The sequence below is a fragment of the Mustela erminea genome, chromosome 14 (assembly GCF_009829155.1).
Source record: "Mustela erminea isolate mMusErm1 chromosome 14, mMusErm1.Pri, whole genome shotgun sequence".
Lineage (NCBI taxonomy): Eukaryota > Metazoa > Chordata > Mammalia > Carnivora > Mustelidae > Mustela > Mustela erminea.
The window spans coordinates 56,869,595-56,886,035 of NC_045627.1; the positions used below are offsets into that span (position 1 = coordinate 56,869,595).

The 16,441-nt window shown below is 38.1% G+C and overlaps 1 protein-coding gene across 3 annotated transcripts in view; it reads left to right on the forward strand.

The window, feature by feature from the left end:
- Window positions 1–16,441, forward strand: part of PCGF5 (polycomb group ring finger 5) — a 115,972-nt gene that overhangs the window by 62,655 nt on the left and 36,876 nt on the right. For all 3 annotated transcript variants that reach the window (XM_032314084.1, XM_032314086.1, XM_032314085.1), the window contains exons 3-6: window positions 3,897–3,993; window positions 11,967–12,022; window positions 12,137–12,196; window positions 14,679–14,827. In XM_032314084.1, the coding sequence (XP_032169975.1) occupies window positions 3,897–3,993; window positions 11,967–12,022; window positions 12,137–12,196; window positions 14,679–14,827 (362 nt within the window). The remainder of the gene's footprint in view (window positions 1–3,896; window positions 3,994–11,966; window positions 12,023–12,136; window positions 12,197–14,678; window positions 14,828–16,441) is intronic.

Consider the following 16,441-nt stretch of genomic DNA (forward strand, 5'->3'; position numbering starts at 1 on the left):
TTCTCATTTGTCAGAGGGGGTGGTCAAAGTCCATCCTAGAATCCATTCAAAGCCTTGAGCGGAGAGCCTGACCCTTGTTAGTGCTCAGTAAATGTTAGCACTTGTTTCTATTCACGTGTTTTTCCCACCTAGAGATATCATTGGCAAGCCCAGATCTCTTTCCGACTCAGGTGTTTTCTTGTGGCTACAGCACCTGTTTGTAGAGTAGCTGGTGAGAGTGAAAAACTCTAGTTGGTCTCCATACACAGTCTTAACCACAGGGGGAACTTTCTCAACATCTTTCTTGGACCAAGGAAATTACCCAGCACAGGAGCTGAGCAGTTAGAAAGCTTGGTATTAAATCTTGAAGATATTTTAAAAATTTATTTTCCAGCTAATATGAACAAAATTATAAACTAAGAATCAAAGGTCAGTTTTGTAATGATGGGTTTTTTAAGCCTCTAAGGGAAAGCAAATCCTCCTTTTACTTTTTTCAGTTTCACTGAAATTTTGGCCTGAATTTTCTCAGGTTCTAATTCTTATGAGGTTGTGCTTTACTTAACAGCTTTTCAAAGCATGTAATGTATTTTCTACAGTTATTTTTTTTTAAGGAATAAATAAGCTGCTTAAAGGGGCTATTCTGTGCAAAATACTTAGCATAAAAGGAGATCTTATTCTACAAACAGACATTTTTAAGGTTCCCAAATTAAGGGGTAAGGCATTCTTTTTCTATGTATATATAGGCCTATAGAAATAAAATTAGAAAAAAATGTGTCACACAGGCTGTGTTAGTTAAGAAAATGGGCTCTTGATTCAAACCCTGGCTTTTCTCACTTACTCAGTGATTTTTGGCAAATTACTTAAGTTCTGCTCAGTTTCTTCAGCTGTAAGAGGCCTAATATTACCTAATAGGGCTGTAATAAGGATTAAATTATTAAATAGTGTTGAATTAAATAAATGAAGCATTTAGAATGCTATCTGATATAGCTGGTATTTTTATGTAAAATTCTTTTCCTTTGGGAATTTAAAAAAGCTTTAAAATTTGACATAAAATTTGTGATTTCATATCAGAAAACCTAGATTCAAGTCTCTGTGCTACCATTCATCAGAGTAGGCAGGTAACCTAGCCTGTGGAAACCTCTTCTTCATATTCAAAAGTAGAAAAAATTACTGTATCTCAAGTGTTGGTGTGAAAAATAAACTCACCTCCTGATGGGGCTTTCTGCATCCCTCTAAAATAGCAGTCATTCAGTAGAAATAAAATGTGAGCCACTAATGTAGTTTTAAATTTTCTGGTAGCCACATTGTAAAAACAAGAAACAAATGAAATTAATTTTAACATATTTTATTTAATTCAGTATATCTGAAATATCTTTTAAACATGTTACATGTTAAGTAACATTTTAACATTTATTAATATAACATTGATGAGATTATTTTTTCATGCTGAGTCTTTGAATGCTGATGTACATTTTATACTGAAAGCACATCTCAACTTGAACTAGCAATATTTCAAGTGCTCAGCCACATGTGGCTAGGGGCTGCCATATTGGACAGTCCACATCTAGATCCCGATGAATATTCCCCATCAGTATCCTTGGGCACTGGTGCTGTCTTCGCCTTAAGCAGTGAACACAGCCTTGTTCTTGAAACTGATGCATGTCTGGATGGATGAACCTTACATTTCTTCCTGCAGCAACCTAGATTAGTATGTTAGGCCCCGGGAAGACTGGCTCCTACCCTTAATCTTTTGGCTGACCTGGAGGAGGACTTGCTCTGGGCATGTCACGTGCCTCTATTTGGGCCAAGGCTGGTAGACAGCCAAGAATTCCTAAACCCTTTGAGTGTGATAAACATTTTGAACCACAAGGATCAGAGCTTCAGGGTCAGATCAGAGATTCAGGATGGGATCAGACTTTGTAATACTCTTCATTCTTGCTGCTTATCTGTCCTTTTTTTTGCCTTCTTTCCCAAATTTCAGAGACTTATCTAGTGTCCTGGGAAAAGAGCAAATACCAGCAATCTTTTGAAAGAATTCAACTTCTCTGTTCTCCACTTCAGTATAGCTTACCAAGAAAGTTCTCCCTTCCTAAACACTGACCTTTTTTAAAAGACATTTAGAACATTTTTGTGGCCAAGAATTGTGGAAGACAGAGGAAGTACTCATATCTAAGCCCTTTAATTTTTAAGGTTTCTGATATTGTCTTAAATCCAAATTTGAGAAGAATTTTAATGAAGGGGTATTATCCTTAGAGCTGTATGTAATGGTAAAAAGAGGTGGAGAAAATGGGATTCAGGTCTACTTATCCAACAAAACAAATCTCATATGTCATCTCAGAAAGTCTTCCCCTGGCCAGCTTAAAATAGCTGCCAGGGCTCAACACTCTGTCTACCTTTTGTGTGTGTGTGTGTGTGTGTGTGTGTGTGTGTGTGAATATCACGTGTTACTAACTGAAATTCTTTGTTTGCCTTTCCAAATAGAATATAAGCTCCATAAGGGTATGGGCTTTGTTTTGTTTGCCTCTACATCCCCAACTCCTGGTACAGTATACGGCCTTCAGTGAACAGATGAGCAAGTGAAAGGAAATACCAAGATACTTTCTGTATACCTTCTTTAAAATTAGGTAGCTAATAGAATTCTTCCTTGACCATTGGTTGCTCGGACCAGTGTATGTGAGATGCTTGAATTTTCAGACCTAATCTCAGAAGAATCTTAGTGTTTACTTTTGATCAATTGTTTAGATACACTTTTACTTCTTTTAGGTAACATGGGGCATGAGGAGAGGGAAAGAAGTAGTTTGTAGTGGAGTTGAAAAAGGGAGTTGGGGGGCCCCTGGGTGGCTCAATTGGTTAAGCGTCTGCCTTCAGCTCAGGTCATGATCCCAGGGTCCTGGGACCAAGTCCTGCATCAGGCTTCTTGCTCAACAGGAAGCCTGCTTCTCCCTCTGCCTCTGCTGCTCCTCCTGCTCATGCACACCCTCTCTATCAAATAAATAAATTAAAAAAAAAAGAGTTGGGGTAGCTGATCCATAGTGGGTAAAAATTTCAGATTATACAGCATAATAAATTAGAAGAGAGGGGTATTAGGATAGGGAATTAGATAAAAAAAATTATATAGTTCAGGTGCTGTAAATATGTTTAAGGTTTTTGGGCAAGACAGTTGACATAGTAGGTAATAAAAATATAAGGAAAAGGTGAGAAAGATAGTCAGAAAGATTTGTACTATTAAGGGAAGCATAGACTATATGGGCTAGTAGCCAAAAATCCACAAATCATATTTCTATTGTCTTTGTTTAGAATCTTTATTTAAAATCTTACTTATCCCTGTCAGTTTCTTAGTTGTTGTTCTACTTTTCCTCTCATGTCTTTATACCAAGTTGATGCCACTACCCATACTTCATGCTCCGTGGAATTACAGTGCTTGCGAGCACAGACTCAGCATGCTCTGCAAAGGCTAGAAGTTTCATTGTAACTCCCCACTTGTCCTGGGAGCACCCTGCCAAAAGAAAGTAATCCAAACACATTGAAAACTCTCAAATTTTATTAAGAACTGTTTATGTTGCATTCAAAAGAAGTCCTTGCAGACTTACAGGTTATACCCCTCTTTGTCCTTCTTTAAATGAGAACTGTTGTTTTATGTAAATATACCAGCTTTTCCATGGTAATATGAATAAATTACTTGGGTTGTGAATATATTTAAGAAAGCAAGCAGCAGCGTAGTATATACTTTTTATATAGTTAACTGTAAGCTTTGTTTCAGTTGGTTTTGTTTGGTTTTTACAATGTTAGAATGTTAAGTCTTATAAAGTTTGGTTAAAGAATAGCATTCTGCCTGTAATATGCAATTCTTACAGACTGTTTCTAATTACATTAAGTTCAAATGATGCATTTTAATCTAACGTCTTCTTTCTTCTTAGTCTGCAAGACTTGTATTGTCCAACACTTTGAAGATAGCAATGACTGTCCGAGGTGTGGCAACCAAGTACATGAGACAAATCCATTAGAAATGTTGAGGTAAGTAAAGGTACTCTATAGTTCATCGAAGTTATGTGAACTCTTACTATATTGTATTATGCATCATAATATTTGTTAGCGCCTTGACTCAATTAATACAGGTTTTACAAATTTTTTAATTTTCATCTTAAAGCATTTGGTTTCATTTTAAAGAATTTTATTAAGAGGAATTTAAAAATAAGTCTGTACATATTAGACATTAAATATTTAAGAAATATATTTCCAAATTTAAAATTATAACTTTATCTCAGAGCTACTTTAGTTGTACTTATTTTCAGGATTTTAATATTCCACACATAACTCTGCTTTCATTGGGCAACACGGTAGTGCTGGCAGACATAACAGTGAGAGAGGCTGACCTTAGTACTATTAATTTTTTAGTTATATCAAAAAAGTATACAACCATTAGTGTAAAACTTAAAGAATTTTTTAAAATGACTACCATTCACTTAAGAAGTATAATTATGTAGTTTTAAAGCTGAAAGTAGTCTATAAGATCCTAATCTAAACCCGTTTTTTCCAGATTAGGAACCTGAAATTTAGAGAAGTGACACAGCTTTTCCTAGGGCTTCAGCAAGCACACATGTCATTTCACAGCTACATGCCAGATATTCTTACCACTAAACCCATTTACTTTCTTCCTACTTTTCCTACCATAGCTCCACCACAGATTAACTGTGATTTTAGGGAAGTACACATCTAAAAACAGCTAGACATTCTCTATTTAGCCCCTCGGCAACCCTCATAATCTGTGTGATGTTGCCTTCATTCTATAAATCTGGATTTGCAAGTCTTTTATTTTTAAAGATTTAACTTATTTATTTGAGAGAGAGACAGTGAAAGAGGGAACACAGCAAGGCAAGTGAAGAGGGAGAAGCAGCTTCCCCGCTGAGCAGGGAGCCTCACCTGGGGCTCCATCTCAGGACCCTGGGATCATGACCTGAGCCGAAGGCAGGTGGTTAAACGACTGAGCCAACCAGGCGCCCCTGGATTTGCAAGTCTTACATTTCAGACTTCTTTTTTTTTTTTTTTAATTTTAGTGCGTGTCACTGGAGTAATTTTTCTATAGGTAAATGTCAAGCACAGTGGTTTTCAAAGTTGGTCCCCAAACCACTAGTAGCTTGTTAGAAATGACAATTCTTGACCCCACCTGGGACTTGCTGATTGATCAACTTGAGGGTGGAGCCCATTTTAGTTAATAGCAATCCTCCCAGGTGTTTCTGATATAAGCAAGCATTGGAGAACCACTGTTCTACTGTAGTCTGTCGTCCTGATCTGTGCTTCTCCACCACTGGTGATTTTGCTTCTCCCTTTCACTCCCCCTACTTACAGCAACATGTACTTATAGCAACATCTGGAGACATTTTTGATTGTCAGGTCTGGGTGGCACTGCTGGCATCTAGTAGGTAAAGGCTAGGGATGCTGGTCCCCACTGAGGATCCTGTGATTCCCAGGACAGCCTCCTCCCACACCAGAGAGCCAGACCCAACTGTCAACAGTACAGGGGTCAAGAAACCCTGATTTAAGTCACTCAGAGAAGAACAGGGCAAACTCTTCCTCTAAAATTTTTTTCTGACGCTGTATCAAAAACTATACCAAACAGTTAATAATAATTACCTACTCCATTTGAAATGCTATGTTGGAAGAAAAATTAACTTTTGCTTTTGAGTGTTAGCTATCTGGAGGGATCCAGTCACCATTTAATCAAATGTAATCCCTTGGCTAAACTATATCACATTTTTTTTAACTTTTTCTTTGAAAATAATTTAAAACCCATAAAAGTTCCCAAAATATAAGAAATGCTTATATTCTCTTTACCCAGATTAGTTTACTGTTAACATTTTATCCCATTTGCTTTATTATGCACATGCCTGCCTGCTCTGTTTTTTCTGAACCATTTGAGAGTAAGTTACATGCCTCCTGGCTCCTTACCCCTGATGACTTTAGTGTGTATTTCCTACAACTAGAGATACTATCTTACATAACTACAGTGTGATTACATTGGTATAATATTTTAATCTATCTTCCATATTCCAGTTTCATCAATTTATCTAATGATATCCTTTATGGAGTTTTTTTTCCTCCTATTCCACTAAAATTATTCTACAAAGGATGAATTTTAAAAGACAAACTCACAGAGATGATAAGAACAAGAACTCAGTATTGGCATGGGGATAACTCCTGGAATACAATGGGAACCAGTGAAGCCTTGGGGTAAAGATGAGAAGGGATAGGAGCAAGAATGGGAATTGGAAAGCAGACTGATGGTAGTAATGGTTGAGCAGACCCAGGAGAGCAAGTCGGCTGGGAGGTGGCAGGTGGAAGAGCTTCACCAACAGGTCCCCCAGCAGACTTTCTCTCACATGCAAACTTAGGTAAAAGGGTGCTGTGGGGGTCTAGAGGGGCCTTGGAAAATTCTGATTTATGCCTAGGGCTGGACAAACTGCTGCCAGAACATAAACAGATTTTGTTAGCGAAACATAAGGGGGACCAAGGCTTCTTCAGTAGATAACATTGTGTCTGCTACACAGCTATCAACAGATTTTCCTCCTACATACTTTCTCAGGAGCTATTGGAGGGTGTGCTGGAACCTAAACTGAGGAGGAAGGGAGTCTAACATGGGAGCGAGATGCCAGAGGATAGCAGTTGTGCGGGAGGGCGGGCGAACAGTCTGTGTCAGTGCTGTTCAGTCTCCTAGCCATTAGCCACATGCGGCTCTTGAGCACTTATGATGTTGCTAGTACACCCGAGGAATGGAATCTTAAATTTTATTTAATTTAAATGAAACCCTGAAACAATAGGAAGACCTTTACATTAAATAGAACCTTACTGTTATGTAAATTAAAATTACTAAACAAATGCATTAATATTTTAATGCATAAACAAAACATTAGAATTTTACACAAAACCTGTAAAATACTTTTGTTAATGTGCCACTAGAAAATTTAAAATTACGTATTTGACTTCTGTTTCTACTGGACTTCGCTGATACAGATGGTAGAAGAAAGATGGAAAATGCTCTGAGGAATCATTCATTCACGCATTTACTGAATGCCTGCTATGTTCAGGCATCATACTAGGCACTGTAATGGGCAAAATAGATAAAGATTTTTGCGCTTGTAGGATTAATATTTTTGTGGGGAGAGATAAACAACAGAGTGTGTAATGAATGACGTATATGGCACATTAGAAAGTACAAAAGGGGAAAAAAGGAGAAGGTGCTGGTGAAGGCGATCAGGAGTGTGAAGGGAGGGGCTGAATGCAATTTTAAATGAAATGGTGAGGATAGGCCTCATTGGGAAATAAATTTTGAGCAAAGAATTAATGGCCATGAAGGAGTTAGCCATATATAAATCTATGAAGCATGCCTGTTCCACATAAAGGGAGCAGCCAGTGCAAAGGAACTAAGTCAGGAGCATGTGACACTTGTCTGAAGAACAGCATGGAGACCAGTGAGGGAGGGAGAGAACGGTGGGAGCGGAGGGCAGAGAGAGAACGGGAGTCGTGTATGCCACTGTTAAGAAAGTCGTCTTTTACGCTGAGTGAAATGGAGAACCACTGCCAGGTTTTGGTTAGAGGATGGACATGACCTGGCGTAAGAGGATCATCTTGATGACCCTGTTGAGAATACACGGTACCTTGCAAGGCAAAGGCAGAAGCAGGGAGAGCAGTTAGAAGCTAATGGCGGTGATCCAGGTAAGAGATGGTAGCTGCAGAGGGCGCTGGAGATGGTTGTATCCTAGATAGAGTTTGGAGGAGGATCCAGCAGGATTTGCTGGTGGGTTGGATATAGTAGAGTATGAGAGAAAGTGCAGACCCTGACCTGAGATGCCTGATTGGGCATCTGGAATAATGAAGTTGTCATTAACTGAAATAGGGAAGACTAAGGATCGAGCAGCTTTGGGGGAGGGGTAAATTGGGAGTTTGGCTCTGGACATAATGAGTCTGTTAAACATTTCAGAGAAGAGAGCAAGGTGGTAGGTAGATATCCAAGTCTGTGGTTCAGGGAGAGGTCTGGCTGGAGAAAAACACTTGATGGTATTCAGCATATAGAAGGTATTTAGACATGTGAAACACGGGATGAGTTCACTTGAGGGTGTACAGAGAAAGAGGAGAGGACCAAGGGTCGAGCCTTGGACCATTCCCACATTTAGATATCAGAGTGGGGAGAAGGAACAAGCAAAGGAAGCTGAAAAGGTCCAGCCAGTGAAGTAGAAGGAAAATCAGGAGTGAGGTTTAGAAGCCAAGTGAAGAATGTGTATCAAGAAAAGAGAGTGATCAGCTGTGTCAGATGTTCCTGGAGTCTGGTAAAGTGAAGACAGAATTGGTGGTTGGATTTAACAACAGGAAATTCATCAGCCTCGACAAGAGCACTTCCAGTAGAGTTGTGAAGCAAAAACAATAGGTTTCAAGGAGGAAAGGGACAAAGAATCATTAGAAACAGTGACTAGTCAAATCTTACACAAAGTTTTGCCACAAATGGAAGCAAAGAAATGGGATAGTAGCTGTTATGAGAATACAGTCAAGAAGGTTTCTGTTGAATTTAATACAGGCCAAAAACAAAAAACTAGGTCTGTTTGAAGGGAATAGTCTAGTGGAGAACAGAAGGTTAATGGTAGAGTGGAGTGGAGGGAGGTTTGGTGAAACAATGTTATTGGGTAGATAAGAGGGAATGGAATCTCCCAGAATAAGAGAGAAGAGTGGTTTTCTATAGGTGCACTGACCGATCCTCTGTGTAGCAGCAGGCTGGAGGGCAGAGTACATGGGGTGCATGCGCTGTAGGCACGTACGGTGGTCAGAGTCTGTCCAAGTTTTTCAATGAGGAGAAAGTGTTAATCTACCAAGAGATAGGATTGAAAGATGGGATGTAGTGGTTTGAAGGAATTCAAAGGATAAGGATATCATCAAATCATACAGGAAAAACTGAGGGTGGAAGATCAGGTGGCTGATGGAGAGGAAAAAATAGTGTTACCCAGGAATGTGAGAGAATAAATTGACTGGGAAAGAATTCCTAGCAACTCAGAGGCACATTGGAGTTGTAGTTACAAATTTGTAGAGGTGCGGTGGTGTTTTTTCTAGCCATGTATAGAGGTTAATGGAGAATTGGATTTAGCCAGTGTTGTAGTTGTACCAAATAATTTCGAGCAAGTGTGAGAGGGACAAACAAGGGAATTGAAGGTACATGCAAAGATGTTGTTTTAATGACTGACCTTGGAGTAAATCAGTCCTAAACTCTGATAGAGGGCATCAGTTTGGTGTGAGGGATGGCTCAGAGGAACAGAAATGAAACTGATCAATTCCTGATCTGTTGGAGAACAGTGAGACCAAATTCTTTTAAAGAATTTGGAAATAGGTACATAGAAAATGAAGAAAGCAATGACTAACACTAGAGAAAGAAAAAAGTTGAATGAGGGGATGTCTATAATCAGAGTACACTGTAAATATATAATTATAACCACGTAAACACTGGTTATTAAACCAAAAAATGGTAATAAAAGTATAGCAGGAAGATGAGAGTAGTATATGTTGGGAAGAAAGAGGACTGGCAAGATGATATCCAAGAACCAAATCCTTACTTTCTATAAAAGGAAGTCAGAAGAATCTAGACAGCAGAAAAGGCATGGCTACCAGAAGAAACAAGTTGGATTTGAAAGTGGCTGCCTCTGGGGTTATAAGGAATGAGGAGGGTGGGTCATGAAAATGTTGTATTTTAATACAAGTTTTGTGGGGACGTTTGATCTGTATAGTGTGTGTGTGTGTGTGTATTACTCTGATAAAAAACAAAAATATTTCTCTTATGTTTACTACTATTAAATAGTCTGGGGGAAAACTTTATGAATGAGTTAGTATTTGAATTGAGTCTTGAAGAATAAGGTAACATTGGTTGCATCGGAGAGCAAGAAAAGAGTGGAGAAGCCAGAATGAAGAGCATGAGAGAGAAAAACAGATTGGAAGTGACAAGGCATTCTTAAGGATAATTGAATAAGGCAGGTGGCTAGGAAGAGAAGCCATAGTACCAGTTAAGTTTTAGGTTGGACTCAAGTTCTATAAACACTCAAAGCCAGGTGGTGGGAAGAAATTGGTTCCTGAACAGGCAGATAATGATCAAATTAGTGCTTAAGGAAGAGTCACTATGAGCATGTCAACTTAAAAGGAAGGAGCTCTGTGCTGTCCTATTAACATGGCAGCGGTTTGCAGAGTGGAAGCATGGAAGGTACGGGAAGACAAGGTGGGAAAAACATGGAGAAAGCATGGTCATTGGGGCTGAGTGAGTAAATGTGAGAACTGAGAGGGGGTTGAGAGAAGGCTCAGATAATTCTTGCATTTTGAGTCTCTTTGGGGGAGATATGTTATCATTTCTAAATTTAATTTTTAAAAAGTAAGACAGAGGTATTCAGTATTTTGTTGAAGGATAGATGAGACGGTCTTGAACAGTGATGAGCAAAAGGAGGTGCTTGAGATCTTCAGCATTGGTCAGAAACACAGAACTTGAGCTCAGCAGAGAGATGTAATGTGTATGTGTGTGTGGACACATGTAATCTGCCTGTATGCTAGTTTTCATGCCATGAATTTGGATGCAGTCATCAAGGCAGGCAGTCTGTAGAAGGGTCGAAGAGTGCAGAGTGCACAGCAATGGGGAACACTCAAATTTTGAGGTAGTTGGAGGAAGAAAAATACTTAGGGACAAAAAAAAGTAGACAGAAAAAAGAACCAGGAAGGGGAATTTTCAAGGGGCAGTATTAGGCAACACTATCAAACTGCTATAGAGAAAAATGACTTTTAAAAATCATCTACAATTTTTAAACTGTAATTCTAAAACAAGGATTTAAAACTATTCAGTGTGCAAGTTATGATTTCAGTAGGTAAAAGAAGCAAAGCCCAGGTTGTGTGGCAGAAATAATGTCGATCATGCTTTCAGAGTCTTCTAGTTGGAAGAAAAAATTGAGAAACTGCTAACAGCTTGAAAAGACAATAGGTTCAGCAAAGGTTTTAGGGTTTGTTTTTTTTTAAGATACGAGAAAGTTGTCTGTGTTTGTATTCTAGAGGAGTAATGCTGCTGAGCCCCATGTTGGGGATGGGGAGAGAAGAGGGCTGTGGGAGAGGAGGAGACTGAAGGACCAGCCATGGAAAGGAGGCATTTTACTCCTCCATGGCAGGAAAAGGAAATGGGGAAAAGGCCAAGATAAAAACCTCCATTCCTTATCTAGAAGATAGAATGACAAAAAGGTCTAGATTGCTTCAAAGTAAAGAATGGACATTATTTCCTTTCCAGGAACTAGCCAGAGTGGTGGGAGAGAGTTTGAGAGCAGGTGTACCAGCTGTATCAGCTGTTGTTGCATAACAGACCAGCCCAAATTTCATGTTTAAGACAGTAGGAAAAGCATTTATTATTCCTCACAGTTCTCTGTGGTTCACAGATGCAGGTGATTCTTCTCGTGTTGGCTGGCCTCACTTAGGAGACCGCAGTGAATGAATGAGTCTAAGGTGGCCTCAGCAGGGCAGCCTGGTGCATGCATGGTGCCCATCCTCCAGACTCATTCTCGCAGTGGCGGGATTCCTAGAGTGAGAATTATGGGAGGCCTCGTAAAGCTTTGGCTCAGAGTAAGCACGGTGTCACCTGTGCCACATTCTGTTGGCCTAATAACCATATTTCAGAATTAGCCCATGTATATCCTCAAGGTTAGGAAGTAGATGCCATCCTTTAATAGAGGGAGGAATTTCAAAGCCCTGTTCAGAGTGTAGAGCCATAGAGAGAGCTGGAGACTGGAACCATTTTTGTAATCGACCAGCCCCTTCAGGAAAGGCTAGAAATGGGTGTGCTCTGTGCGCAGAAGAGTTTGGGATAGTGGATGGGCTAAAATTGTCTATGTCTTGTATTTTGTAATACCTGTAAGATACAGTCTCTTAATTGTTTAAATAGTGGATTGCCGTATCTTCACTGTTAGTATATTCTCTTTTTTTCCCTTTGGAAGGTTGGATAATACACTAGAGGAAATTATATTTAAGCTGGTCCCTGGACTACGAGAACGTAAGTTGCTTTTTGGCTTCTTGCAGATTTTTATGTTCTGTAAAGCCACCATTTCTATTAAAGATTTCATGATTGTTTCCATTATTTTTACACTTCTTTTTTCTTTTAAATTAGAGGAACTTGAGCGTGAATCTGAATTCTGGAAGAAAAATAAGCCTCAAGAAAATGGACAAGGTGACTTTTTCTTTTGTCTGTATCTGATACACTCCCTCAAAGTGGCTAGGTTTTTGTAGCTTTGGTGAGCTAGTATCTCTTTAAGCTCACATTTCTCCTGTACAAAATTTATGTAGCCCTTCATTTACATTATGATCCTTTTGTATAAAACCATGAGATTCTATATACATGCGTGTAAATCTGGAGTCACACCAATGAAAGCAATTGGAAGTAGAGAAAATTGGGCTTTGGGAAGAGAAAAGGAAGATAAAACTGAAAACTCCCTACTGATTATAGTAGTATTTGCTGGGGAGCTAAAGGAAACTGAAGAAATAGCCATAGTCTACAACTAAACCCTGAGGAGTTTTCTATTTTATTTATTTTATTCTGTATGTTTGTTTTATTGGAGAAAGAACCAAGATGTGGCTGAGTGCCAAATCAGGTCTGTCTATGCTCTGATAATCCAGAATTATGTGTTAGTAGGTGGAACTCAGAGGATACAAATTTATATATCCTGAGATATGAAAAATACTTCTCCGTGCTTATGGGAATTCTCTCCACTACTTACCCTGAGTGTCCACTTGTCTCTTCTGGGTCCCAGGAGACTCTGCCTTCAATAGTTTTTAATAATAATCTCGGCAAAGTGGCAAACCTTCCTGGGCAGAGAAAAGGCTTTTAGTATGTATAATTCACACAAGGGGGAAAAAAAGCATAACATACCTGAAATGAAAAGAAATAGTATGCTTTCCCACTGTTATTTAATACTAGATTTATTTCAGGATAGTATAAATACCATTGAAATCTTTTAAGGATGTATTCGTGTTTTTATAGGCTCCTTGTGAGCTTAGTCTTCCACCTCTCTTTTTCCCTTAAGATCATAAGATTATCAGTTACATATCATTAAGATAGGTTGAGGAAATCCTGTCTTTCTCTTTTTATCTGTAAACTGAGGCTCATAGTTTTATTAGTTCAACGTAACTGTACAAGGCTGGCTTCCAGTAAGGGGAGAGATGGGGACTTGAGAATAGTTTTCAATTACTGGAATAAGGTAGTTAGGGATTATTTTTTATCTCTAACAACAAAATGGGCAAAGAAGCCCATGACAAAACATGACTTCACTAAAGACTTGTTTTACCCAAGTGTAAATTGCAGTTTAGATAGTAGTGCTATAATGAAAGTATAATATAAAGTTGACAATTTTTGACTGTCTTTTCAAGAGAACAGGAAACCAAGGGATTGTCATAAGGTATATAGCAGGTTTAGTCCACTCAGCATATCGTATGGATAGACTCATGAAGGACTACAGCCTACTTTGTGTGTATCTCCCTTTACCCACATTTCTCCCTTTTTAAAATATTTTCTAATGTTTTGTCTTGAGTTTGGGTAGAGAATGTCAATCTTTTCTTGGTGCTGGGAGTTTGGTTCATAAAAGGTTAGCTCCTGTCTTTGTGGGTTCAACATAACTATATAGAAGAATGAATGCAGAAGAGAACCCATTTGCCATTTAGGATACAATTGTAAATGCTTTTATTAGGCGTTGAAGAGGAGCTAACCTCCCCCCCCACCCCCGGGATTTTCTGTACCATAATGCTTGGCTAGTTCTTTTAAGTTTCAGCTTGGATATATTTTATCTGGAAGTCTTCCCTGAATTTCTGCTTCACCCCAAGTTTGGATACCTCTCTTATAGGTGCCCACATAGTCTATTTTTACCTCTTCCATCAGAGTCCTTATCATACTTCTCCATCTGTCTGTTTTCTTTACTTGCTTCTACCCCGACCACTCTGATGGTAAGGATGAGAACACTCTGATTTCAGTAGTACCGCAAGCCTAGCACAATGCATCTCAAATACAGAGTGCAAGGGACTCTCTTAATAAATGAATTGGCACATGAGTTGTATTATATGTAGGCTGCAGGTATTTCATAGGTTCAATACATTTGTATATAACAGAGTATGTGATTCAGATTTCTTTCATGGATTTTTTTAATGTTACATAGCTACATACATGTTTTAAAAAGCTAATTCATTCTAATATCTCACTAGCTGGTTTTTTGTCTCTAATAATTTGAAATTTTGAGAACTCAGTACTTTATACGTTGAAAAGAATACTTGGTTTCAAATTTGAATATATATGTATAAAATTTGGAATATTTTTATATCCCATCTACTTTCTAAGTGGTCTAATCATTAACTGCAATAATTTTTGTGGCCAGATATAGGTAGCTCTGAATCTTTCATTTGGATTTCCCAGTGAGCCTAAAAACCTGAGGTTATGTTAATAAGTCAGTGATGGATTTTTAAAAATGTTTCCATTGTTGAATCGGTCGGAACATTTTAGAGATATTAAAATTTTCAAGTATTCTTCATCAAAACAAAATGTCTAAAAAGCATTTCTTAGTTTTTTAAAACTTTTTTGCTTTGATGATTTTTTTGTCTTAACATACTGTTTAACTTTAAAATCAACTTTGAGTTATATCTAACTTAGATTTGTTTAAAATATGCAGATGATACTTCAAAAGTTGACAAACCTAAAGTAGATGAAGAAGGTGATGAAAATCAAGATGATAAAGACTATCACAGAAGTGACCCACAAATTGCTATATGTCTAGATTGTTTACGAAATAATGGACAGTCAGGGGACAATGTAGTAAAGGTGAGTGGACAAGCACAGTTATATTTTTATAATCATTTTATAGTAAATCTTTGATAATTTGTTGAAGAATTTGACTAGTGTTTCCTTTCAAAATTTTTATCAACAAAATACATTGCCATTCCCTGACAGCCCATAGCTACAAATGACCAGACAAGTGCTTACTATTCCCAGCACCTGCTTTCCAGCCACCACAACTGAACGGTCCTGGGCCAATGCCACCACCTAGTGGCTAAGTCCAAGAATCACGCCTCCAGTTCTCTGTCAACCTCCTTTTATACCTTTGTTGGGAGTTCATATACATTGTTTCTCCCTTTTTATGTGTGGTAAGCAATTCAGACTGACATCATTCCATCGCATGATGGGCAGGGTCTCCAACTCTTTCATTCATCCTCTCCTCATTTGCTCCTTTATTTGTATGTTCTTATTTACAACTCAAAAGCCATCCATGTCATGGCTAATACATTTTATAAATAATATAACTGGTTTTGAAGTAAAATTGGGTGTCCTAAAGTGCCTGTGAATTTTGAAAGTTCTTAAAGGTTCCCAGATATTCCCTGTAGGGATCTCCATTTTTAATCCAGTTTCCCCCTGTATCTACCTGCAAATTCAACCTTTTTGTGAAGGATCTATGTACAAGAGAGAGTTTAACACACCCTATTTACTTTTTGTTTTATTTCTACTTATTTTATTCTTCATTTTTTAAATTTTTTTTAATTTTTTAATTTTTTTTATAAACATATAATGTATTTTTATCCCCAGGGGTACAGGTCTGTGAATCGCCAGGTTTACACACTTCACAGCACTCACCATAGCACATATCATATGCTCTCCCTGATATGAGGAAGTGGAGATGCAACACACCCTATTTACTTTTATTTTCTTTGGTCTGTAAATGCTGTTATTTAAGTAATGTTTTCTGCTTTTTTATTGAAAGCAACTTCCCTTTTAATTATAAATGTTCACTACTTTAGCTCTTAAATAGTTTTTTATCAATGATTGAGAGTATTGTTTTTCTCTTTATACTCCATGTTTTATGCAAATACCTATATTCAGTGTCTCTTATTTTCTTCCTCTGTATAAATCTGTGAATGGGTTTTTCACTAATACATTAAATGATATTTTCCTATTAGGAAATTAAAAGCAAATAATTTTCAACTCAGATTAAGTTTTCCTAGCTTCTTACAACAAAGAAGATATAGGAGCATAGTGATTCAGTGAAGGAACAAGTAATAAAAAAAAATTCTTCACTCAAGGAACTGAAGTTAGGACTTTCACATACAAACAAACAGTTATAATAAAATAATCGATTTAGTTAAGAGGGGAAACAGAATGAGCTGCAGTAATCTTTAGAGAAGTAGCCATGGGACCTATTTATCCTTCCAGGCTTCTCTTGGATTTTACGCCGTGGTGCAGCACCCTTTCCTTTTTGTAAGTCTTTTTTCAGGGTTTTTAAAAACCTTACATTTATCTCATTGCCAATCATTTCTATAATTCTCTTCTTAAGAAATTCTTCTTGGGGTGCCTGGGTGGCTCAGTGGGTTAAAGCCTCTGCCTTTGGCTCAGGTCATGGTCCCAGGGTCCTGGGATGGAGCCCCGCGTCGGACTCTCTGCTCG